Here is a 24,284-nt window from a genome sequence, read left to right as displayed (position 1 = left end):
CCGCCAGCGCGACCTCCGCCCGGGCGGCTCCCGCTAGCACCGCCGCCTCCCGAAGCAGGGCTGCCCAGGCGGCTGCCTGACCACCGCTCACCTCCGACCACCGCCCACCTCCGACCACCGCCCACCTCCTACCACCGCGGTGGCCTCACGACCCTGCAGGAGCCCGCGGACTTCGCAAGCCCGGCGGAGCGCGGCAAGCGGCGCGGACCGTGCGGGGCGGGCGGCGCGGGTTGCGGCGGGCGCGGGAGGCCCGGCGGGGTCCTCGTGGGTCCTCGGCGGGCCCGGGGGAGGGCCCTCTTTGTGGCTGCAGTTGGCAAGATGGCGCCGGTGGGGGTGGAGAAGAAGCTGCTGCTGGGTCCCAACGGGCCCGCGGTGGCGGCCGCCGGCGACCTGACCAGTGAAGAGGAGGAGGGCCAGAGTCTATGGTGAGACTGCGGGGCGGCCGGGCTAGGGCAGCCGGTCCGGGGAGGGTGCGATCGGGTGGGGCGGACCGTCGGACGGACTGACGGGCAGTCGCGGACCGGTCAGATTCAGGCTGGCCCCGGGGCCGATAGCTCTGCCGTTTTCCCACAGGTCCTCGATCTTGAGCGAGGTGTCCACCCGCGCCAGATCCAAGCTACCGTCCGGCAAGAACATTCTGGTCTTCGGTGAGCGCCGCCGGCGGGGCGTTGTCCGGGGAGCTGGGGTGGGCTAGGCGGGGCGCCCTCTCCCTGGTCCCTGCCTTCCTCTCCTCTGTCGCCTGCCTGCTCTGGAGACCCTGGCTGGATAGCCCTAGTGTGGCCGAGTCACCACGGCCGAGGTCGGGACACTGCCCCTTTTCGAGAGCCCAAGGATGCTGGCAAGTGCTCTCGGCACATTCCTCAGTCGCTTGGCCGCAATATTAGCTTTGCTTTAAATGTCCCTGAGTTCTTGTGCTGGTAGCCTCGAAGTTCACCAAACTGGGCATGAAGAGGGGAGGGACTGGATGAGGAGGTTAGCGGAGGAGGCGGGGGGAACGAGGTGAACTGGGGGTCGTCGGATTGGGAGGAGATGCCACAGGAGCCATTTCTCGATCTTGATGAAGCAGTGTAAGATGAGAAGAACGCCACGAAGGGCAGCAGCTTTGGAGTCCCCACCAGGGACTTTTCCTGCATTGTTTCAGGCTTCTCTGCTGGGTTACCTGGCTTACGTCCCTCAGCATCTCTGTCTAGTGAGAGGCTTTGGCTGGTTTCATTCGTACAGCCAATACCCATTTGTTGAGTGAGTCCTGTACTGCCCAGGTTGGATCTTGGGATTGTACAGACATCCTGCAGACACTACACAAGAATCTCAGTCTAGTGAGACGGGGATAGATGTCTTGGGCATAGGCAGATGACTCTGGAGCATCAGCCATGGCTTGCTGCTGTTTGGAGTTAGGTGTTTTGAAGGATAAGTGTCAACATGCAGGGCCGCAGAGGGTTGTGTTCTCAGGAACACAGGTGAGGAGGATGGAGGAGGTTGGAAGCTAGCACAGCCTCCTTGCGGAAAGTGACTGATGAGATAAGGTGGAGGTACACTGTGGAAGGCTGAAGAGTCACTGCTTTTTTCTGAAGCCACTTGATTCTTAGGGGCTTTTTATTTCACCTATACGGTCTGATTCTCATGGGAATCACTTGGAGGGTGGTTTTCCCACAGTTTTTGAGTGGAATGGATGGTCTTTAGTTGATGACCACTGTAGCAGGTAATGGAAAACGCTTGGAGGTCTTCACAAATTGGGGGATCCAGGGCACCAGATCTCTGTTTAGAAAGGGGACTCTGGCATAGAGCGGCAGGTGGTCTGAAGTCAGGCTGAGTGCTCAGCACGTCCCGATGGGATGCGGAGGGCCTGAGTGAGAGTGGCATTGGGGGCGGAGAGGAGAACTTGGATCTATGGATTGCCTTTCAGTTTTCTTGGTCCATAATTCTATATTATTAAATCCAAGGAGTGCCAGCAGTGTTTCTTGGTGGTGGCTCCTTCTGATGTTTAAGGTTTCTTTTGAGGCTGGGGGAGGGGAGTTGTTCATTGGGTGGAGGGGGACGAGGAGAGGCTTGGTAGTTACTAAGGTTGCTCTTTAAGAGTTTTGCTTAGGTCTGTGATTATTTTCATTGGTTTCCTAGCCTTTACGGTGCTTATGAAAGAAATGTACGAAAACTGAAAGTGAAAAGCAGCCCCATCATTCATGATTATGAGGCAGGGTTAGAGTTTTTTTCATTAAGGTTGATTATGTTTGGAAGATTTGCTTTTCTTGGGGTAGAAGTTTATTTTGTGAGACACTAGCCCCACCTTTTACTTTCACTTTTCCATATGTGTGTCTTATAAATTGTAGATAGGGTCTGTGGACCTGCCTTCTTCCTTTCCTTGGGAGGTAAGGATGGCTGCAGTAGATTGTCATTTGAGATCTTGGAAATTGCCACCTTTCTCACTACCCCCCCCCCCACCCTGATTACTCTTGCTGCAGGTCCTGCTTTGTTTATGAATACAGATGAGACCTCTGTAGCAAGCTCCGTATGAAAGTTCCTTGTGTGACTGTGCAGACTCCCTATCCTTGCCTAGAATAAACAGTACACTTTGTCTTCTTACATGCATCACTTGTAGGTGAAGATGGTTCTGGTAAAACAACCCTCATGACTAAACTTCAAGGAGCTGAGCATGGCAAGAAAGGAAGAGGCCTAGAGTATCTCTACCTCAGCGTCCACGATGAGGACCGAGATGGTGAGTGAAGCATTGATACCCATGCAGGTGTCTGAGTCCTTGGTTACCATTCCTGTAAAATAGCCAGGCATTCTCAATTTTCTGTTTAGTCCTAAGAGAATTAGTCACAGGGGAATAGATGAAGTGTGTGTCTTTGTAGGACTTTACCTACTTATCTTTATATAGAGGATGGTAGCAAAATGGGGAATGGGCCTATTAGCTGGGTGGCCCCACTTAAAAGGAGATACTGAGGGTAAAGTTTCAGATGCACATAAACATAAGAAACTAAGAAATTTTTAAGTGCCTTGAACTTTTCTATGAGAGAAATGCTCGGCTGGCTGATCCGGGCACCGTCGTTACTCTGGCTGATTCTAGTGGAAAATCTGAAATTGGTGTAGTTCAAAATGTAACAGCTTAACAGATATTCACAAGAGAATTTTGGAGTTTTTTTGGTGACAGTATAGAATTGCTGATTTCCTGGGGGATGTTTGTTTAGTGTTTTTTGTTTGTTTTCCCTAAGTGGAGAGAAAGAGACTCAGAGGCAATAATGTTCTCTTTTAATTCACATTTGTAGAATGTCGATAGTAATTGTTTTCTACCTTCTGGGTATTTGGGATGATTAAAAGTGCATGGTAAGCTTTCTTATAAGGATTAGATATCATTTAAAAGTTTTTTCTTATGAGTCCAGTTGGAATAATGGTTTTTGGTTACCACTAGTCAGTATTGCCTCCTTTCTAAACTTTCAGATTTTATGTTAGCTCTTGAATGACTCTAAAATAATTATTAGTGCCTAGGTCTTTTAATTTGTAGGAAAGTTATCTGTGTAGCCTAAGAATGAAACATCTTCTTTAAATTACTTTCTTTAAAATTGCCTTTACCCGTTTAAATAGTAAGAATCACCATGTAACAGTGATTTTACAAGGGGACAAATTCCACCACCTCTAGTCCCTCATTTCTTTATTGCTGAAATGAAGAAGCTGATCTCAGGTGGTTCCTTCTACCTTAATTCTTTGAGCTCCAAGAATCATTTAAACAGAGGGGCAAAAACCCTTTAATCTTAATGTTATGGTCATCTTAGAACCCCAGGGACTTTTTTCCTGCTCCTCCTTCCTTGGCTTCCTTTTCCTTGCTGAACATTCCCTGTGTTCAGTGTGAAAGAGAGGTAGAAGGCACTGAGGACTCTCCTTGTCTGAGGTGAGCAGAGGCTTTCCAGGGCCCGCCTAGGCTCACTGGAGTTTGTGTAGGTAGTAGGATTGGGACTCAGGGGTCCCTGAGCTAGATTAGGGGGCCTTACATGTCTGAGTCTTTTGCTTCCTGTCCTTGATGATTATTGTGGAAATAACCTGGGCATTGTAGCCAGGCAGAACTGGTTTAGAATCCCACTCCTGTAGTCACTAGTTGAAACTGACTTCCCTCGTTCCTCGGTTTCCTCATTAGTGATATTGGACAGTGAAACTAGTTTGTAAGTTGACAAAATGAGAGGTGGCATGTGTTAAGTGTCGCTGAGTGCTTGAAACACAGTGGTAAGTCTAGTACCCATTTTTTTCCCCCCAAAAAACTTTAATTTTGTATTGGGATATAACTGATTAACAATGTTGTGGTAGTTTCAGGGGAACAGCAAAGGGATCTAGTAACTTTTTGAAAGTATATGAAACATGTATATACTCTGTACATTTCTACAGATGCTTATTTCAAAGGGCATAAACATATCTCATCCCAGCCTCAAAGTAACCATGTTCACTTGCTTTTTTGAGTTGAAGTACATGTTAATTTTTATTTCAGGTTCCTTAAGGTTGCCTTAAAAACTTCTTGACCTCTGCATTTATGGGATTTTTTTTAGGCCTCCTACTTGCAAGTTCCTCTTTGATGATAGCGTTGTCCTTACCTGTGGTTAATTATACATTTTTCAGCCTCCCTTTTTTTAATTGTGTGTTATGACTGGGTTATAAATATACATTTTGCAGGCAATCACCTAGGTAGAGAATATAGGTTCTGGTTTGTCCTTCATTTGTGGTAGAACTTGACATGTCAAAGGACCTCTGCCTTCAGAGTTTGGGGTATCCATTTAATACCACTTGTGATGTGTGTGATCTCCATGCACACGGGTGAGTTATATGTAGTGGGCAGTGGGAAGAAAGGAGCTATGTCTTGTGAGGAGCAGGCATTAAAATCTGCAGACTTCAGGTACAAGCAGTATTTTTGAAGGCATTCATAGAATCCAAATCAAAACTGCTATCTGAAATGTGTTAAAGGTTTTGAAAGCATAGATGTAGATACCTTTATTGTACTGTTGAAATAAAGTCATGAATATAAAATTTTTTTAAACCTGTAAATTAATTGATTATACCAGAAAAAGTTAGCTAACTGAAGATAGTTTTTTTTTTAAAAAAAAAAAAAAAAAAAAAGCAAGAGACTTCATTGGGAAGGGGCACCCAGGCAGAGCACAGGAGGGTAAGGGAACCCAGGAGAAATGCACTGACATTTCTTGGATTTCATGGCTTGAATTCTCGGATTTTATGCTGATAGGATTTGTTTCCGGGTTGTCTCTGGCCAGTCACTCTGACTTAGGATCCTTCCTGGTAGCACACGCATTGCTCAGTCTAAATGGTTTCCAACGAGGTTCTGGGCGGTCAGTAGGACACCTAGAATCTCCTTTAGACTTTTCCCGAATTTGAAGACAGGTTTTTTAAAGTTTAAGTTGGAATTTATTGGGGAAGAAGTTAATAAAATTATATTTTTGCTAGTAGGATGGCTCCTTTGAGGTGCTTATATTTAAAAAAAATTTTCTTAAAAAAGATATTTAAAAATTTTATGTATGTTATTAATTTGGAGAATTCTACAGTTTTATTATCTAGGTATAATTTTAGAATCATGTGCTTCATTAAAGGTCAGCACGTGCACATTTGTGCATGCGTTTTTAACTTTACTGGGGAAAACTAAACTACCTAAGACACAGACTAATTTGATGAGCCCCAGTATATCTACCCCTGCCTTCAGATTAGCAATTCTTGGTGAGTGTTATGTCAGCTATATACTCCAAGTTGGGTTATTTTCAAGCAACTTCAGATGTTATTTCTTTTTATCTGTGACTACTTCCATATGTATATCTAAAAGATTAGGATTTTTGAAAATGTAATTATACCAAAAATAAGTGTAGTTCCTTAATATCATCAGGCATCCCATAATCCATATCTTAGTTATGTAAGTAATGAGTTTATCTCAGCATTTAAATACAAAGGTCCTGTTTCTTTGGCACCCTTTGTGGTATGTGAGCTCACTGTTCAGTGTGACTGACAGAAGAAGAGCTTGTTTAACCACAGGCTCTTGGCCACAGCTTGCCGCCTCACAGATTGCTGATATCTTAGAATGGATTATTTAGACTATGGCACAGTTGTCCAGGGAACTTTTGTAGCTTTTATTCATGGTTTCTGATTCTTACTGAAAGCTCAAATGTCCTTTATCCTTTACTCCTCAGACATTGCAGCAGTCCTGTTAGATGTGGGTACAGTATATTATGGTTGTTAAAGAAATTTTATGGTTTGGACAGTTCACAGGGCACCTTGATGAAGAGTTGTTGTGTTTTCTGGTTAGGATTTTTTTGTGTTCTGTGTTGAATTCTGTGGCTGTCATCTTCAAATGTATTCCTGCTGTGACTCTCCTTTTCAGCTGTGCTGATGGTCATCATCAGTAACTTCACTTTGCTTCTTTTCTTAGATCACACACGCTGCAATGTGTGGATTCTGGATGGAGATCTATACCACAAAGGTCTGCTGAAATTTGCAGTTTCTGCTGAATCCTTGCCAGAGACCCTAGTCATCTTTGTTGCAGATATGTCTAGGCCTTGGACTGTGATGGAATCACTACAGAAATGGGCTAGTGTTTTACGTGAGCACATTGATAAAATGAAAATTCCACCAGAAGAAATGAGGGAGCTGGAACGAAAGTGTAAGTAATGTAGGGTTTTCTTAATTGGAAAATTCCCTGGTCTCTTTGGACGATTCCAACCACCTTCCTTTTCACAGGATCAAGAGGCTGCAAAGCTCCGCTTATAGAGTGTTTTGTTTTGTTTGCACCATTTATTTCAGAGTTGCTTTTGTCGATTCAGTAGTCAAAAAGTCTTCAAAGCCGGAATTCCTTTTCTGTCCAGTGGCTGGGACTCCGTGCTTCCCCTGTAGGGGATACAGGTTCCATCCCTGGTTGGGGAAGTAAGATCCCACAAGCCTCGTGGCATGGCTAAAAAAAAAGTCTTCAAAGCAGTCTTTGTCTCATCTGTCACAGTTGAAGAAAAAACATGAATCAGTATTCCTTATTGTCATTGGTTTTCTTTTATAATAAGTGTTCTTGCCTCATCCCCTAAAATGTGATTGGTTCTATAAGTCTTTTTCCTCTTCTGTTTAGCCCTTGTCTGCTGAGTTTGCATCTGTGGGTATGGAGATTTATTATGATTTCTGTAGCAAGTCCATTGCCCTGGATATCATTGAGGTCCTATGGACCCTTTCGTATGCAGGTTTAAAGGAAGCCTCACAAAAGATAAATCTTTCAGCTCTTACCTTAGTTCATTTTGCCATCCAGCAAATACAATTTTAGTAAGGAATAGGAAGTTCTTTTTTTTTTTTTGTCATTAAAATGAAAGGATATTTTAAGACTCAGGACATCCAAGGCCTTTTGAGAACAAACTTTAAAGGAAGTTCATTTTTGTTTTATTTTTCCTTTTTGTGATTCAGAAGCTTGTTTTTCCTTTTCTTTGCTTCTGTGCAGTTACATCAGCTTCTGTCCACTTGCCAGGGAAATGGGAGGGGCAGGGGCAGGGGCTGGAGCTGTGGCAGCAGCAGCAGCGCTGTCTTGGCCAGGGCAGTCTTGGCTCCGCCTGGCTTATTTCCACAGGATGACATCATTCCCTTTAGTGAATTAATGAGGGCTGCTGGGGCATGGCACACGGGACCTTCATACTTACTGGCAGAGACACATCGGGAATCTCGATGTGCTTTTCAAATCAGATTTCTTGCTGGGTGTCTTCCTGTCATAACTTCAGCTTGCCCCTGGCTCAAATTAGCTAAAACAGATTTAACTGGTGATTCTTTAGTTTGCCGTGTGCATGTGTTTCCTGGGACACCCGCCTGTGTGCTGCAGTGATTGTCATGCAGCTTAGCGCATCTGTCCTCAAACACTGACTTTTTTAGATAAAGCCGATCTTTCCCCTAAAATAGAGACCCTGAAGACAACTTCTGAGAAGAGTTCTGAGGCTGAAGAGCTGTTTTCCTTTCGCTGCACATTTACCATCGTACCCAAATTAGTGGCATGGGAGATTTCAGTTTCTGAACCTGTTTTCTTAGAATTGTAAACTTTGTAAAGGTTTGTTAAAACAGAAAAAAAAAAAAAAAGGAAGAGATTGGACCAAGGATATTTTTGCTTCCTAGAGAAGGCAAGTGTCTGCCTGGGGCCATGTCTGTTCTAGGTGTTTGGGGTACATACAGCAGACAGGGTGCCCAATCCTGGGGGCTTGTGTTCCCATGACACACTGAATTTATTTTGTGGTCTTAGTCATTGATGTCTGTGTCACTTAGGATTAGACTGAGCTGCATGTGACACAAGCCCCAAAATAACAGTGGCCTAAACAAGACTGGGCTTTATTTCTCGCTTTTGTAAGTGAGATCCAGCAGTGGTTGGTTAGTTCAGGCCTGGAAAGCGGCTCGAGGAAGACAAATCAAGGACCCAGGCTCCTTTTTGCTTACTGCTTGGTCATCTCTAGGGTGTGGTTCACTTCCTCTTGGCACCTAGAGCTCCAGCCTTCACATCTGTGTTGCAGGCAGCGGATGGAGGAAAAGCAAAGGACTGAAGGGCGTGTGCCCATGGTCTTCCTAAGAAGACATTTCCTTAGGAAATGTAGTCGGTGTGGCCGTGTGTTTTAAGCGTCACGGTTCTGTTTGGTTATAAGGGAGAAGAGGAGGGGACACTGGAGGGCAGCTGGAGATTGTTGAAATCGCATCCATGCCTCATGACTCTGGTTAACCTTCTGAGGGCCTCTCGTTTTCACTGCCCTTCGTCTGAGATGTTTGGAATGGTATTCACGCCTTTGTGTTACCCTTTGAAGGAGTGCCTTAGTTAGTGCTGGTTTCAGGTTACATTTTAATAAAGCGGTTGGCCATCTTCTCGCTTGAAGGACTCCCACTTTCCAGATTAATTGCGCTCTAGGTATTGTATTGAGTAAGCAAAAGGCTGCCGCCCATCCTGCTTTCAGTCTCCAGTCAGCTGAGTTTGGAACGCTGCTCCCTGGCCAGCCGCTCTGTTTCCGGATTAGGGTCCCCAGTGGTCCTGAATCCATGGCAGCTGTTTGGCAGCAGGATTGATGGGGGAGGACAGAGCAGTCCCTGAAGCTGCCAGAAGGTGGTGGTGCTTGTGTGTAGGTTGGTCTTCTCTTTCCAGCTTTGTGTTGGGGGCTTTCCTTGCTTATCAGGTAGAGGAAAACAGTTAGATACTGTCTCTTGAGTCTACTCAGAACTGTGGAACCAACAGATGATAAGTGATCTAGGAGGGAAAAGAACAGAAGGAGGTGGCAGTAGTAGGGTAGAGCGCTGCTCCTTCCTGTACCAACTCCATCTGACGCCCCGGGTGGGTGGGTGGCTCCTGCTGTGAACTCCTGGCCATGCCACCTGCTGGAGAGAAACTGTTAATACTATAGTATGTGTGCACTTGGGCTTCCCTGGTGGCTCGGTGGTAAAGAATCTGTATGCCAATGCAGGAGACGCAGGTTCGATCCCTGGGTCAGGAAGATCCCCGGACCGAGGAGCCTGGCGGGCTACAGTCCATGGTGTTGCAAGGAGTCAGCCACCACCTAGTGGCTAAACAACAACAACAAATTTGTGTGCCCTAAGTGAAATGTACATATTATTATTCAGATTACACAGTCCTCACTTTATTTTTATCATTCCTTTTCATCACCTCTGTTAGGAATATCTGCTCTGCCTTCCAACTTATTTTTTTAATGCTGGGTTATTAAAAACGTGTGCATTTCCTGTTGTTTTTGGATAGCATTAGTTAGGCCAGTCCTTCAGAGAATAAGGAGCCTAGCCCAGGGTTTCCCAGCCGTGTTCATGTCATGGCGTGTGTAGAACACGACGCAGTTTATGCAGCATGCTGGGAGTGGAGGTTCAAGGAGCAGACTGCTGGAGCTGCCCACCCCGCCTGCCTTCCAGTAGTCACCTGGCTCACCTGTAACCTGTTCCAGGCTCTGCTGTGCTCATTGTCTTGTGGCCTGTTTGACTACTGCATGTGACCTTGGGGAGTTACAGATACTATCCAGTTAAGCCATTGTATTTTTCATTGACCTGAAGATCTGTTAAAATGCTTTTAAAGAGAAAATGTAGGAAGACTAAAAAGAGAACATATGCTCAGTTACATTTATGTATAATTCGAGAAAACGCAAACTAAATCTCACTGCTGTGGCCCAGATTCAATCCCTGGTCAGGGAACTGAGTTCCCGCAAGACACAAGTCAGGTCTCCCTTCCCCCCACAAAAATCAAATTTACATTTTAAATGTGCAGTTTGTTGTGTGTCAGTCTTGGCTCCATAAAGCTAAAATAAAGCAGATTTTTAAAAAATAAGTGGGAACTTTTGATTCCTTCAAGATCCTTCAGCAGTTATCAAAAAACCCTTCTCTGTTTTTGTCCAAAATGCAATGCAGTGAAGATCTCTTCAGTCAGTTGTTTATATTCGCAATGAGTTTGTATGAATGAGCTTAATTAAAGAGAAGTTGTAGAGATGAAACATTACATCTACACTTTTGGGGTTAATCAGTGGTTTTCAATTTATGTGAAAGACATGTGTTCCCAGATAATTCCAGAAGCTTGGATAATGATAACCTAAACTCTTAGTAAATTAGAACTCATCATTTGAAAATATTTGAAACCTGTTCTGTGAGTGAAGAAGAGAACATGTGCTTTTCTCCAGGTTTGCGTTCATCTAGTCCTGTGTGTTTTCTCAGTGAGCATGTTGTGGATGCGAGCAAAGGTCCTTTAGGGTCCTTTACTCGTGTTATTTGTAGAAGAGTAGAGCTGCCCATTTGTTCCTCTGGCTCAAAGTAGCTTTAATCACCATGTCCTTGTTCTCTGGCCTGACATGTGACTTTGAAGCACCAAGAAAAAGGTGCAGGTCTGTAGGCTTTGCCTGAACCAAGACCATAGACTACTCTCAGCTTGAAGGCCCTCCTGTGGGGTTGCATCCTTGGCCAAAGTAGTGACAGTGTGTTCCAGGGAGTGAATGTTGTAACACTGACCCCTCCTTGCGTCAGGCAGGGACAGGTCCATGACACACATACCTCAGGATCTCTTAAAGGTGAAAGTCCACAAGAGTGAGGACGATGAGGAGATGCAGGTGGTGCTGGGCAAGTGCAGCCCCACTCTTTACCACAGACACACCTCTGTATGGAAACAGCATGTTTTTGTGTAGATCAGGTGGTTTTAACTATTTCTAATGAGAAAGCTGGGGAGTTTTATAAGTTATAACCTATTTCTAGTGGTTGCCTCTGTTGAATTAACACAGTTCAACTATCCTAATATTTTGAAAGTGTAAAACATAAGAAAATCATTGGGAGTTCCCTGGTGGTCTCGTGGCTGGGACTCAGCGCTTTCACTGCTGTGACCTGGGTTCAATCTCTGATTGGGGAACTATGATCCTGCAAGCCTCCCTGTGTGGACCAAAAAAAAAAAGTGTTTGCTTTTTGTTTTCATAGTAGGAACTGTTGAAGCCTTCGAAGATTTTTAAAAACCTGTTTAATTGTTAAGAGCTGGATACAGTTGAAGATGACCAGGGCACTATCTTTGCCACTCTGGGGTTACACTGCTCAGACTGAATATGTCAGAATTGAGATTTTTGCATCAGTACCCCTAAGTCCCTAGTACTGCAGTTAAGTTGGATGCAATTAGGAAGTTTGTCACAACTCTTAATGTTTTGTGCTTATTACTCCCTCTTTCAGTCTTCTAAAGCTGGCTTGTGCATTTTTTATTGTGTGAATGCATGTGTAATTTTCTTTTCTTTCTTTACCTGTAGTTGTGAAAGATTTTCAAGACTATGTCGAGCCTGAGGAAGGTTGTCAAGGTTCCCCACAAAGAAGAGGGCCTTTGACCTCAGGTCCTGATGAAGAAAATGTTGCCCTGCCTCTCGGTGACAACGTGCTGACTCATAACCTTGGGATCCCAGTGCTGGTGGTGTGCACAAAGGTGGGACTCATAAGGCTAGCTGGGTTTGGGCAGTGAACACTTACCATCTGTAAGAAACTTTGAGAAGCTGCAATTAGGTGTCTTCTTAAGGGGATGTTGGGCTAATTCAGGGTTCATTAAGGTACACTGAATATATCAGTATAGAAAATATCGTCATTTTACCTTGCTGCCAGAAATGTGACATTTACTTATAGCTTGAGTTAATCTCCTCGTGGAGCACGGTCAACTTTGTTGAGGGATACAGACTTGGAACTGGAAGTAGTTTTCCTGAGGCTGTGTAAACCAGTTCATTTAGCTCAAACTAGTAGTGAAAAAGGAACACAGAAGAGCAGAATTCTTTTGGCCTTTGGTCTCTAAAGTCTGTTGGACTTGTTTTCAGAAAGGAACATAGCAACCCTGGAAAAAGAAGAAAGTGGATTCAGGGTTTGTAAAATAATGAGGTGGGAATAGAAATTAAGGGTAGTCATAGAGACATAAAGTTGTGTCTCTTAGAAATGAAAAGGAAATAGCTGTAAAAACACTTTGGGTTTCAGAAGTTCTGTGATCTTAGTCAGAGCTGGTAGGTTGCCCAAGTATAGCATGAGCTGTTCACATTATACTCTGTGAGAATGGAGCCCTGTGGAGTGTGCGGTGCACAGTCATGTCCAGGGGCCTTGTTCCCTGATGTGACCTTGTTTGATTCCTAGAACAACTGTGAGATGATCAGGGCTATTTTATCCCACTTTACAGATGTGGAAGCTGAGGCCCAGGATGAAGGGAAAAATCTCCAGTTGCTTTTCACTCTTGTCTGTTTAGTTAATTAACGCTTGGACTCTAGGCTGTGGCTTCCTTCTATGAAGCTGTGATAGTTTTATTTCTGAAGCAGCCAGCGGTCCCAACCTCAGCAGGCAGGGAGGCAGAAAGGTGACTCCCTTCTCTTTCTGTTTTCCCTGCAGTGTGATGCGGTGAGTGTCCTGGAGAAGGAGCACGATTACAGGGACGAGCACTTTGACTTCATCCAGTCACACCTACGGAGATTCTGCCTTCAGTGTATCCTTGGGGCGCTGAGCTGGGGCCCAGGGGCACAGGCTTCCCTCTGTGTGTTGATCCGGGCTTGCTCCAGATGGGGCATCTTCAAAGAGATGAAGTGCTTCCTGAACCCAGAACAGTCTCATGCCAGGGTGAAACTGTATACATGTCTTTACTTTTTAAAATTTTACAGTGTTGGTATTTGAGACTTAATAATTTCTGCCTGTTTTTTATTGCTTTCTATTTTTAATGGTGTATATATGATAGGGTTTCATATTAAGAAAGCTGATACGTGATAATTTTATTACAAATTATCTTTACTGTATCTTGGAAATCTTGCTAAACTTCACTTTTTTTTTTTTGTTTTTAGAAAAGGTTAATTACCCAAATGACAGTGTTTTAGATGCTTCAGGGTTTCCTGTTTGTTTATGTTTTGTCCTGTCAGTGAGAGAGATGGTTTGTCAGCAGTCTTTTGAGTCTTATTTCTGTGAAAATCCAGTAACCCCACGTCCTGGGCTGGGGAGGGTAAAGGTGGGTTCCACTGCTTCCTTCGGGCTCTTCAGCTTGTCCAGCTCAGTGGCGAGGGCCAGTAACATGGTGGTGGCCGTCTCTCTCATGCTTAATGGCACACTTGGTCACATGTGGGCATCTGTCTGGGAAAGAACCTGTGTGCCTTGGCGAGGCTGAGGGTTTTCCCGGGCTATAGCCTTAAAACCAGTAACTTGACTGCTTGGGACACAGCCTAATGGGTTAGAAGATGGCAGTTTACATGTTTTTAAAAAAAAAAGGCCCATGTGGCCCGTTATCATCGACATGCTCTATGCTTTTGACTTGCTTCCTCTGCTGCTATTCTTTTTTTTTTTTTTAATTTTTTTTTTTTTTAAATTTTAAAATCTTTAATTCTTACATGTGTTCCCAAACATGAACCCCCCTCCCACCTCCCTCCCCATAACATCTCTGTGGGTCATCCCCATGCACCAGCCCCAAGCATGCTGTATCCTGCGTCAGACATAGACTGGCGATTCAATTCTTACATGATAGTATACATGATAGAATGCCATTCTCCCAAATCATCCCACCCTCTCCCTCTCCCTCTGAGTCCAAAAGTCTGTTATACACCGCTGTGTCTTTTTTCCTGTCTTGCATACAGGGTCGTCATTGCCATCTTTCTAAATTCCATATATATGTGTTAGTATACTGTATTGGTGTTTTTCTTTCTGGCTTACTTCACTCTGTATAATCGGCTCCAGTTTCATCCATCTCATCAGAACTGATTCAAATGAATTCTTTTTAACGGCTGAGTAATACTCCATTGTGTACATGTACCACAGCTTTCTTATGCATTCATCTGCTGATGGACATCTAGGTTGTTTCCATGTCCTGGCTATTATAAACAGTGCTGCGATGAACATTGGGGTACATGTGTCTCTTTCAGTTCTGGTTTCCTCGGTGTGTATGCCCAGCAGTGGGATTGCTGGGTCATAAGGCAGTTCTATTTGCAATTTTTTAAGGAATCTCCACACTGTTCTCCAAAGTGGCTGTACTAGTTTGCATTCCCACCAACAGTGTAGGAGGGTTCCCTTTTCTCCACACCCTCTCCAGCATTTATTGCTTGTCTGCTGCTATTCTTAACACTTTCTCTTAATTGTGTATTGATCAAAAATGGAGCAACCTGTGACTAATACTTTGAGGGTTGTGCTTGTGTGTTTTTGTCCCCTTCTGCAGTGAATTGATTTTCCTTAAGCAGATTGATCAGATGGAGCAGCTTTGATATACACATCAGTTAAAGAAGAGAAAAACCTCGACTTGTTGTATAAGTACATTGTTCATAAAACATACGGTTTCCACTTTACCACACCAGCCTTAGTTGTGGAAAAGGAAGCAGTTTTTATGTGAGTTCTTTATAGGTGATGCTTGTGTGTGTGTGTGTGTGTGTGTGTGTGTGTGTGTGTGTGTGTGTAGCAGAATTTTATTACAGTGAAGAAGGGACAGAAGAAGCTTCTGACATAGACATCAGAGGAGGGCAGAGAGTGATGCTTTTGAATGCTTCTCTTTATGGTACATTTGCTTTTTACATTTTATCCTTCCAAGTGACGTGCCTCTGTTTCTCTCATACAGCCAGCTTGCTTGGCAAAGTTCTTAGAGTTGGACCTCCTAGGGCATAGATACACCCAGCTTTACCTCTCTGCTGCTTTCCAGATTACTTGCCGTTCTGCCTCCTGTCTGAAGGAAGTGGGTGGAGTGAGGTCAGGTGTGCTGCCTCACTTCATTGAAACCAAGTTGTCAAAACATTTTTGCCACTTACTGTCAACTCTGGTAAAATACTGGCTGAGAAAAGGAGTGGCAGCATAGGGTGCTGGCGCTTCGGGGATCCTGGACGTTTTCTGTTGCAATGTCTGGTGTACTAACATCTGTTGGCAGGATGGCTGCCTGTGCCCTCCCTGGCATCTCATCAGCTTGGGCTTTGGCTGTACTGAATGCCTGTTGTGTTTCTGGCATTTCACACCTGGGAGCCACTGGGGCCGACTGTCCTGGACAGAGACTTGGAACCTGTGTCATTCCCTCCCTGGAGAATGAGAAGCATGGCGGATGCATAAATAAATGTTGAAGGTGTGGTCTCTGAGAGGCCTTGTGCGTTTTTAGGCTTACATGTCCTCTTGACTTAAAAAAGAATGGCAGTTCATCGAGCAAACACTGAGCACCTCCTAGGTGACCGTGTTCTTTGCTGAGGACGCAGAAATGAACAAGCTGTGGTCCCTGTGTGTGGCCTATAAGAGGCACGGCTGAGCGGGTAGGTCACTGGTGGCGTAGTAGAGGCAGTGCCACAGGAGAGCAGAGGAGGTGCTGGGAGGGGAGTGGAGTGTGCAGGCCAGAAGGAATGGAAGGGCGGGAGGGACGGTGTGGGAGAAGACTGAGGGGAGGAAGCCAGAGCTCTCGGGGGCTGAACAGGCTGTCTCCTTGACATTTAGGGAGAGCTTCACTCGGCAGAGTCCCAGACAGCAGACTTAGAGACGTGGACTGATTTCAGAGAACCGTTGTCCAGAGCAGGCAGGCCGGCAGCAAAGCCACAAGCTCTCCGTGAGTGGTGTGCTTTTGGAGTCAGTCAGTACCCGAGTCACTTAAGATCTCAGGAGGAGGAGACACAGGGAGACTGGTCGTGTTCAGGGCTGGTCTGGAGTGGAGAAGAAGCTCAGAGCTTCTGAGGGTGACATGGGTCGTGGCAGTGTCTTTGGTACCTTGGGTCCTGTTGGTTGTTGCTCGCTGAGGAGCTGGTGAAGTCAGCAAAGCCATTCGTGGGGAGCACCCTGACTAAGCACCTCCTAAGGGGTTATAGAGCTGTAGAGCTAGAGTTGAATGGAGAATGGGAAGCCTAGACAAAAGTATGTCATGTAGGGCATTTTACAGTTACTCCTTACCTTAGGCTACAGCTTAACTTAATGGAATCTGGGTGCCATCCTGCCCTGCGATGTCCAGCTGGGCAGCACCCATTCAGGATCCTCAAAAACTCCTGTGTTCCTCTGGTTTGAGGCCCAGGGTAGTGCAGGTCCTACCACTCCCCGTTACTCCAGGGTACATATTCACACATAGTAAAATTAGCTAAGCCTTAAGAAGACCATTGTCAGAAGAGGTTTCAGACGACTCATGGGTGGGTCTCCATGCCAGATTCCAAGAGAAACAGTCTCACCCTGGGCTCTGTGTTGCTCTGTATTCTCCCCTCTGTCAGAACAGGGCCCCATGGTGTCCTTGTTCTTCTGGGTGGAGTTGTGGAAAAGCTCTGAACACTTCCTGTGGTCCAGGCAGCATGTACAGTCAGAGAGATCTTTCGTTGGCTCCTCGGGCCTTGGCCCTGTGACCTCAGTATGGAACTGGACCTGCAGTGAATATTGGCTTGTCTGCCAGAGGCTACCAGCCAGCCCAGCAACTGCTTATCAAAACTTGGGGGAAAAGGGTATCAGCCGGAGGTCCTCTCTAACCCGGAGTGAGCGCGGCGTGTTCTCTAATGCAGTCTAAGGAGAAGCAAATCAGTCTCTGTTTCTTTGCCTTTAGACCTGCAGGCTGGGACAATGAAAAGAAAATAGCTATTTTACATGAAAATTTCACAACTGTTAAGCCAGAAGATGCATATGAAGACTTTATTGTGAAACCTCCTGTGAGAAAGGTACCCGAATCAATCATTTTAAGGGTTGTAGGTGTTCTTACACATTGAACCACTTAGGGAGTAAAAAATGGATAATAATCCAAGGCCCTTTAAAAAGTCTTTAGATGAAATCTGGTGTTCTGTAAATTGTTCTGGGTGGTGCAGCATGAGAGGTGGAGTGCCTCCACTGCCTCTGGGTTACTGTTCGTAGATATCCTTTGCTCCTGAGATCGCCTGCAGACCCTGAGCTGGGAGGTATTGTTTAGAACCTGCCAGACTTAAAATGCCCACATGCCAAGGCTGGCCTTGAAACAGGGTCTTTGCTAGGCTAGAAAAACCTACCTCTACAAAGACTCCCCAAACCCATGTTGAGACATGAACCCAAGATTCTCCTTTCAGCGTGAATTTTGACAAGTAGTTGGGGTGTTCTTGGCCTGTGACTGCAAATGAGTGTGTTGCTTCACTTCACAGCTGGTCCATGACAAAGAGTTGGCAGCAGAGGATGAGCAGGTGTTTCTAATGAAGCAACAGGTAAGAAGACCAGTGAGGCCAGAGCAGAGGCTTTGTCATGAGCGGAAGGCCAGCTCCTTGGGGCAAGGTTAGGGGATACCACAAAGAGCTTGCGACGACAAAGGGGTTGTTACCAGTTCTCGTCATTCCCTCTCGTTTGTCGGATCAGTACAAGGTACCTGCCTTGCAGATTCTCCTACAGCGATAGGCTTACTACCTTATTAAGTGCCTGTTCCTCTCTGGGGTGTTTTTTGGCCATGCTGAGTGGCATGCAGGATCTTAGCGCTCTCACCAGGATTTGAACCTGTGCATCCTGCATTGGGAGCTCAGAGTCTTAACCTCTGGACCACCAGGGAAGTCCTTCAGTGCCTGTTATGTCTGTAAATGTTAAATGTACATTTTCTGACATAGCGTTTTCCATGTTAACAGTTTACCAAATGCCCTGACCTCACTTCCAGTGTGTTGCGTAGCCCCCACACAGCCCTGTGCATGAAGGAGGTGAGCCAGTACACACACTTCGTAGGTGAAGGGAGTAAAGCCAAGCTGACAGTTGAGAGTGCAGACCCCGCCCCACCTGTCTGTTTCACTGAGACTATTGTTAGACCCCATGGTGCAGACAGGTCAGCAGAGGGAGTTGATAGTTCCTCTGCCAGCTTTTCCTCCCTTCTGTGCCCTCTTTACTTCTTTAGCTTAAAAACTGGGTCCTGGAAGTATTTTTTTCCCACCATCTATCAAATTGCTCAATTAAAAATGTTTGCATTTATAGTATAGACCCTGTGACTTGGTTGTTAACGGTGCCCTCTAGTGGAATACTCAGAAGTGTTTCTCCAGACCGGTGCACTCTGCAGGCATGTGTTAATGGCTGGTGTGTCCCTCTCTTTGCAGTCGCTCCTTGCCAAGCAGCCAGCCACGCCCACTAGAGCCTCTGTAAGTACCTTAAATTAAGCTGAGGGTCAAGGGCCAGTGTCATGGGTGGCCAAGCTTTATACCATTATTTGTGAGAGCTTATATTTGTGTCGGCTTCTATGTTTTCAGAGGGAATGTTGTCCCCCTAAAAGCCCAGGGCCAGAAACATAGTAGAAAATCGAAAATGTCTGATGAAGGAATACAGAGCTCTGGGCATTAGAGTGAACAGGCTTTGTTATCTTGATATTTCTTCTCTCAGGAGAAATTGGGATCTAAAAAGAAACTGAGCTGAGTACAAACTCCCATTCCTGCCACCTATCTCCCTAAACTATGAAAAATAGCCCACAGAGGAATGTCTTTGTTTTGGGAATATGTATTTTCTGTTATTTTGATGCCTGTGTGTGACTCGACCTGGTTTTGGACTTAGGAATCCCCTGCAAGAGGACCCTCTGGCTCTCCGAGAACCCAGGGCCGGGGAGGGCCAGCCAGCGTGCCCAGTGCCTCCCCAGGCACGTCAGTAAAGAAACCGGACCCGAATATCAAAAGTATGTACCCTGTCTCCTTGGAGGGTCCTTGGCCTCTTTCCTGCTTTAGGGGCTGAGTCAGTGAGTTTGGTAGGTGGAATCTTAAGGCAGCTGAGCTGTTTTCTTCCCCACAAGGGCTGTTTTCCACTTGCTGTCTCAGAGAGGGAGCTCATGGGTTGGCAAAGACCAAGGTCTGTTCCTTCGCTGGAGTTGGTGGCCCTCACTCCTGACGTTGTAAAGGCCTTGGTTAGGCCTCTCTGTATTCAGGGAAGAATACAGCATAAGTCATTTAAAAATGTATATTTTGAATCCTTGGTTTTGTTTCTTAATAGGTATATATTTTTACCAATTATGAATTGTCACTTCCTTTGTCAAGCTCAGTCCCTTACTGGTTTGGCCCTCATCCCACTGACTTAATGATACCCCAAGATACTGGCTTTAGTAAAACAATCAAATTGTATTTAATTCTTGCATGTTTGATGCCTGTATTCTGAATAAGAGTTTTTCACAGCACCTTTGGAATGTCATGGGCTTATAAAGCTTCTGCCTCATGGACAGGGAGATGATTTGGAGTGCAGGTTCAGGTGAGAAATATAAACAAGTTTCACTTAATTAATTATGCTAACATGTAATCAGCCTTAACAGTAGCAGTATATAAGGCATCATAGTGAAGGAATGTGCTCAGTATCAAAGATCATAACCACAAGTGGATAATTCTAAGCTGAAAAATAGTTTGTTGTTTAATTGAGTCATCCAGTTTGTGTGATGCTTTTTTCCTTAATGTTTCCTTAGATAATGCAGCAAGTGAAGGGGTGTTGGCCAGCTTCTTCAATAGTCTATTGAGTAAAAAAACAGGCTCTCCTGGAAGTCCTGGTGCTGGTGGGGTGCAGAGCACATCCAAGAAGTCAGGTACTGAAGGGCCCCAAAGATTTATGACCCTTGGAATGGAGGGGTGCGTGAGGTGCTAGACAGGAGTGTCTGCTTCCACTGACCTGCAGACCCTCAATGTTCTGAACAGGTGTTTGGTTTATACTGAGCAGTATACTTTACAACAGAATTACCATGTTACCATCCATGTTTCTTGGCACATTTGAGATGGGATTTATGTATATTTGGTTCTCTGGGTGAATTGAGGTAGATCCTAAACATGTGGCCCAGGTGTAGGAGCTCTGTCCATTGGAAGTATGGTCTAGAGTGTACTGTTGACATTTTATTTACTTTTTAATTTTTACGTTGCTTTATAAGGATTTTGTTCACTCTGCTGCCCCCCAGTCTTGTCATCAGCTGCCTGTGAACTCTGCAGCCTTTTCTCCTCCATGACGCTCCCTGTTTTGTCACACATACACGTCTCTGTGACCGCCCACTCATCTGTTCTCCCAAATGGGCAGGTGGGGCAAGTCTATTACTTGGAGGTCTCTGAAACAAAAGAATCAGTTTCCTCAAAAATTATAAATTTTCTCAGGAAGCTTGAGGCCATTTCAGAAGGGTTTTAATTTTCCATTGGCTATAAGGAATATTAGTTAACACAGTGTTTTCCTTAATTGGTATTTTCTGATCAAAGCCCTCGGGAAATCACTGTATCCTCAAGTCAGCCTGGGCCTTCAGGGGCTCTTGTGTTCTTGGAGACTCAGGAGTCTGGTCTGGTGGCCCAGGCTATAAGCTGGTATTCCCTGGGAGGAAATAGGGTTCATTTTTAGGCCCCAGTTCGTGTTCCATAATGTGTGCACCAACTTTGTGCAAGGTTGAAATTGTCAGCCTTAGTCTAATATTCTTATTGAAATATGGTGATTCCAGGATTCCATATGAGTCCGTTGTATTAGAAACAAAACATAAACATCTGTCTGAGGCACAGAGAGTAGTTTGCTGCATGCCAGAAACTCAAATACCACCTCTCGAAGATGGTGATGAGAGTGCATAGGGCTCAGAGGGTTTTCAGAAAGGCCTTTGTGTTTGGCACAAAGGCATTCCCAGGCAGGGGGCAGTAATGTAGTCTGGGAGCCCAGAACTGTGGCATTTGGAATAAAGAAGGGCTGAAATACGGTCTGTCTCCATATAGTCAATACAATGAAAAAAGACTTTTCTCATTCTTACTGGAATTATCACCAAAAATGATAACAGAAATCTGTATTATTTTAAATGTTCTTAAAAATTTTTTTTTTTTCTGGTCTCTCATCAATGCTGCTTTTTTTCTTTTTAAGGACAAAAGACTGTGTTGACAAATGTTCAGGAAGAACTGGATAGAATGACTCGAAAGCCAGACTCCATGGTAACAAACTCTTCAACAGAAAATGAAGCCTGATCCTCCTTAAAAAGTGCATATGTAAAATGACCAAATAACTATGTATATTGATCTTCTCTAAGACCAGGATTTTTCTGATATGGCACATGCTATCAGTTTTTTGGGGCAGGGGAGATGAACTTAAAAAAAAACTTCAGTGGCTGTCCGAGTGTGAAATGCACCTTTAGGAAGGTTGTGTGTCAGACCCCTCTGTGATGGATAACCCTTGGACTCTCAGGCGTGTGGCTCTCCTGTGGGCAGCAAGTGCAGCTGGGCCTCTTGTGGAAGGGAAGATAGATGGAGAGAAAGAGGGCCCACTTTCTTTTAGGGTGGAGCCAGTGAGACTGGGAAGTCATTGATCAGATGGTGGCTAGTCCAACCAGTTGCATGTTAACAGATTCACTTCTTCATGTGAAGCACATTAAGTAGCAGAAAGTCCAGGGAAGAGAAAGACTGGAAGGAAGAATGAGAAAAGTGTTGGGGAAGCTGAATGTTGCAGGAGGCAGAGGAGGAGATGAGCAATGTTAGTAAATACTGTGTGTTCAGTAGAAGTCAAGTCATTTTTAAAACTTAAAAATCAGAAGTGTTTCCAAACTAAACACTAAGCAAAATAAGAATTGGACTTGTTCTGAATGCATCTTTTCCTTGTGGAAGATGTGTTAGGTGTGGGGATGCCTGAGTCGGGTGGAGCTGATGTGGGGTGGGAAAGATGGCAGCTGCCCAGGGCTCATGTGCGTGGCCCAGGCTGTGTCCTCGTGGGAAGTGTTGGGCTCCACACATGTGCATCGTGGGGCAGTCAGTCACTGTGGGGTGTGTTTAAAGTCAGCAGTTACAACATTAGTTTACCTTGAATTGTGTTTTCTGAATAGCTTCTGCTTTGTCATTTTTTATTTTATTTTATTTTTTTACTACCACAGGCTGGCCTATTAGTAGAGAATGGGTGACCAACCTCTCATTTTATTACCATAATGCAGTGTGCTACAGAAAGTATGAGGGAGGTTTTAATGTAATTGCACTCTGATTAATTGGCTCACACTGTCCCTGCCTTAAGGTCATTGGAAACCTTCATGGAGTTCCAGTGATGCGAAAGGGTTTTGTCCTAGCCCCCTGGTCTGATCAGTGCTATCAGATAAATTAGTCTGAATGTTTTGTATTGAGGATGGAAAGGATGCATTTCTCTTGTTTTATGTCTTTCATAAACTAGCATTTTTTTTCTTATGGAAATAAGTGTTTCAGGTGTTTCCATTTAGGGCAAATTCATGCACATTGTCGTGTCACACCATCATCCTGGAAGTGACTTCTGTGGATTTAAAACAGCACTTTTAATTTTATACATGACACAAAACGTTGAAATGCAAACACTACCATTAATTTAATGTATAGAACCTTTGTTGTCAGACCAAGGGAAAAACCACAGTTCACTTCTGTGGAGTTTACTTTTTTTATATGAATGTTTGTTGTACTGTTTCTGAGCATAACTTCCCTAATATCGTTACTTTTACATACCAGATTTGACTGACCACTAACTGTACTGGGTGTAACTTAATATCCTGTGTTATATAACAAGACTCTAAGACTGTCTTGAATTGCTTTTTTGTAAAGGTCTGAACACTGTTAAGGAGAAAGCTGAGTATTTACTTACCTTTCTGACAAACATAAAAATATGTTTCTTGTGCCAGTTTTATTGTTGAAAATACACTTCCCCTCTTTTTTAATTCAGTTTTTTTTTTTTTTTTTTTAATGTATTCTGGCTTCCAGTTACCAGATTGTCCAGGTGATGACAGTAAACTGACTTGGAATGATAGTTGTGGTATAATGACCAATAGAGGCCAAACAGCTTTCGGCCACACGAATGATGAGGTCACTTTATCCCTCTCTAGCATCTGGCAGGGGCGGGCTGAGGGCACAAAATAAGTGACCTCAGAAATAAAACAAAATTCTTTGAAAGGCCACATATCCAGGAGGGATACAGTGTGATTTTAAATTTTAATGCAAGACTTTACTTTTATCACTTAAACTGATACGCACTTTTTGTGTCAATATAAAATGTACTAAAACCGAAGAAATGCCAGGACGCCTGTCTTGTGAAGGAGGATTTCTTGGCAATCACTTTTAGTTTCTCTGGACAAGTGGCTACTCCTAGGATCAGAAGAAGCTGATGTATAGTGTCACGTGCTCAGTGGTTGCCAAAGTCTACCAACTTTGGGGAGCTGCAGGGTTCTTTTTAGGGGGGGTGGGAGGAGGGGGCATATTTTTTGTTATTTTGGGGGTTTTCAAGCATTGGAACCAAAGGCCAAACAATAAACAGCCTTTACTTTTTAAAGTAAAATTCATTTTATTTGCAGAATACACTTGTATGGTAGACTGTTAAAGATAATTTTATGACTATTTATATACATTGTAGTGGCTACATCTGCTGTTTGTCTTCAAAATGGAAAAAATCAAAGAAACAAGCCCAACCTTAAAGATATGGCCATGATAAAGGCCATGAATTGGTCTTTCCTAAAAATGCAACGGGTATGCTGCTAGAATTATTTAATTTTGTTTGCACTTTTTTTTTTTTGATTGGCATTTTTAAACCAGTATTTAAACTGAAGATGTGTTTTATTAGTTAATTGAAAGTGACTGCTCTGTACATCATGACCTTAACAATGTTGATGCTGTAAGTGAAAGTTCACTGTTGTCTCTATACTAAGTTGATTGGTGTTTTTAACTTAAAAATTAGGACTGCAGATATATTCCCCCACTAGCCTTAGTCCAGGGGTGTGACACTGTCTGGATGCAGTATGCAGTCATGTGGAACCTTGCTTTCTAGTGCTGAAAAGAAGATGTCTCTAATTACTGGCTTCAATAAACACGAATCCAGACTGCTTACAATTTTTGGTGACTTTCTTTATGATAAATCATCACGCTGGAGATACATTGAGTTGTCCACTAGTCATATATGGGGTGTCTACCATGTAGCTAAAGATATATACCTCTCTCACTTGAAAATATCAAATATTCTATTAAAGA

At 44.3% G+C, this 24,284-nt stretch overlaps 1 protein-coding gene across 3 annotated transcripts; it reads left to right on the top strand.

Annotated features, from left to right (window-relative positions):
• Positions 1–318: 318 nt before the first annotated feature.
• On the top strand, positions 319–23,544 carry DYNC1LI2 (dynein cytoplasmic 1 light intermediate chain 2). 3 transcript variants are annotated; one of them, XM_068991647.1, is made up of 13 exons: positions 319–425; positions 574–647; positions 2,594–2,710; positions 6,404–6,634; positions 11,736–11,905; positions 12,841–12,934; positions 14,670–14,805; positions 16,961–17,072; positions 17,523–17,582; positions 18,447–18,488; positions 18,895–19,012; positions 19,784–19,900; positions 21,190–23,544. In XM_068991647.1, exons 1-13 carry the CDS (start codon positions 319–321, stop codon positions 21,288–21,290), a joined length of 1,479 nt encoding a protein of 492 aa, XP_068847748.1. In that variant the 3' UTR covers positions 21,291–23,544. The 3 variants fall into 3 exon arrangements, with proteins under 3 accessions (XP_068847748.1, XP_068847749.1, XP_068847750.1); XM_068991648.1 differs by lacking the exon at positions 2,594–2,710; XM_068991649.1 differs by lacking the exon at positions 6,404–6,634.
• Positions 23,545–24,284: the final 740 nt, after the last annotated feature.

The sequence above is a fragment of the Capricornis sumatraensis genome, chromosome 20 (genome assembly GCF_032405125.1).
Source record: "Capricornis sumatraensis isolate serow.1 chromosome 20, serow.2, whole genome shotgun sequence".
NCBI lineage: Eukaryota > Metazoa > Chordata > Mammalia > Artiodactyla > Bovidae > Capricornis > Capricornis sumatraensis.
This window is presented reverse-complemented; position numbering and strand designations above follow the sequence as displayed.

Excerpts from the sequence above, each read along its gene's own strand:
- DYNC1LI2 (XM_068991647.1), top strand. The coding sequence starts at position 319 with ATGGCGCCGGTGGGGGTGGAGAAGAAGCTGCTGCTGGGTCCCAACGGG. Across the intron at positions 12,935-14,669 it reads ACGGAGATTCTGCCTTCAGT|ATGGAGCAGCTTTGATATAC; the intron begins GTATCCTTGGGG and ends CAGATTGATCAG. Across the intron at positions 19,013-19,783 it reads ACCGGACCCGAATATCAAAA|ATAATGCAGCAAGTGAAGGG; the intron begins GTATGTACCCTG and ends ATGTTTCCTTAG.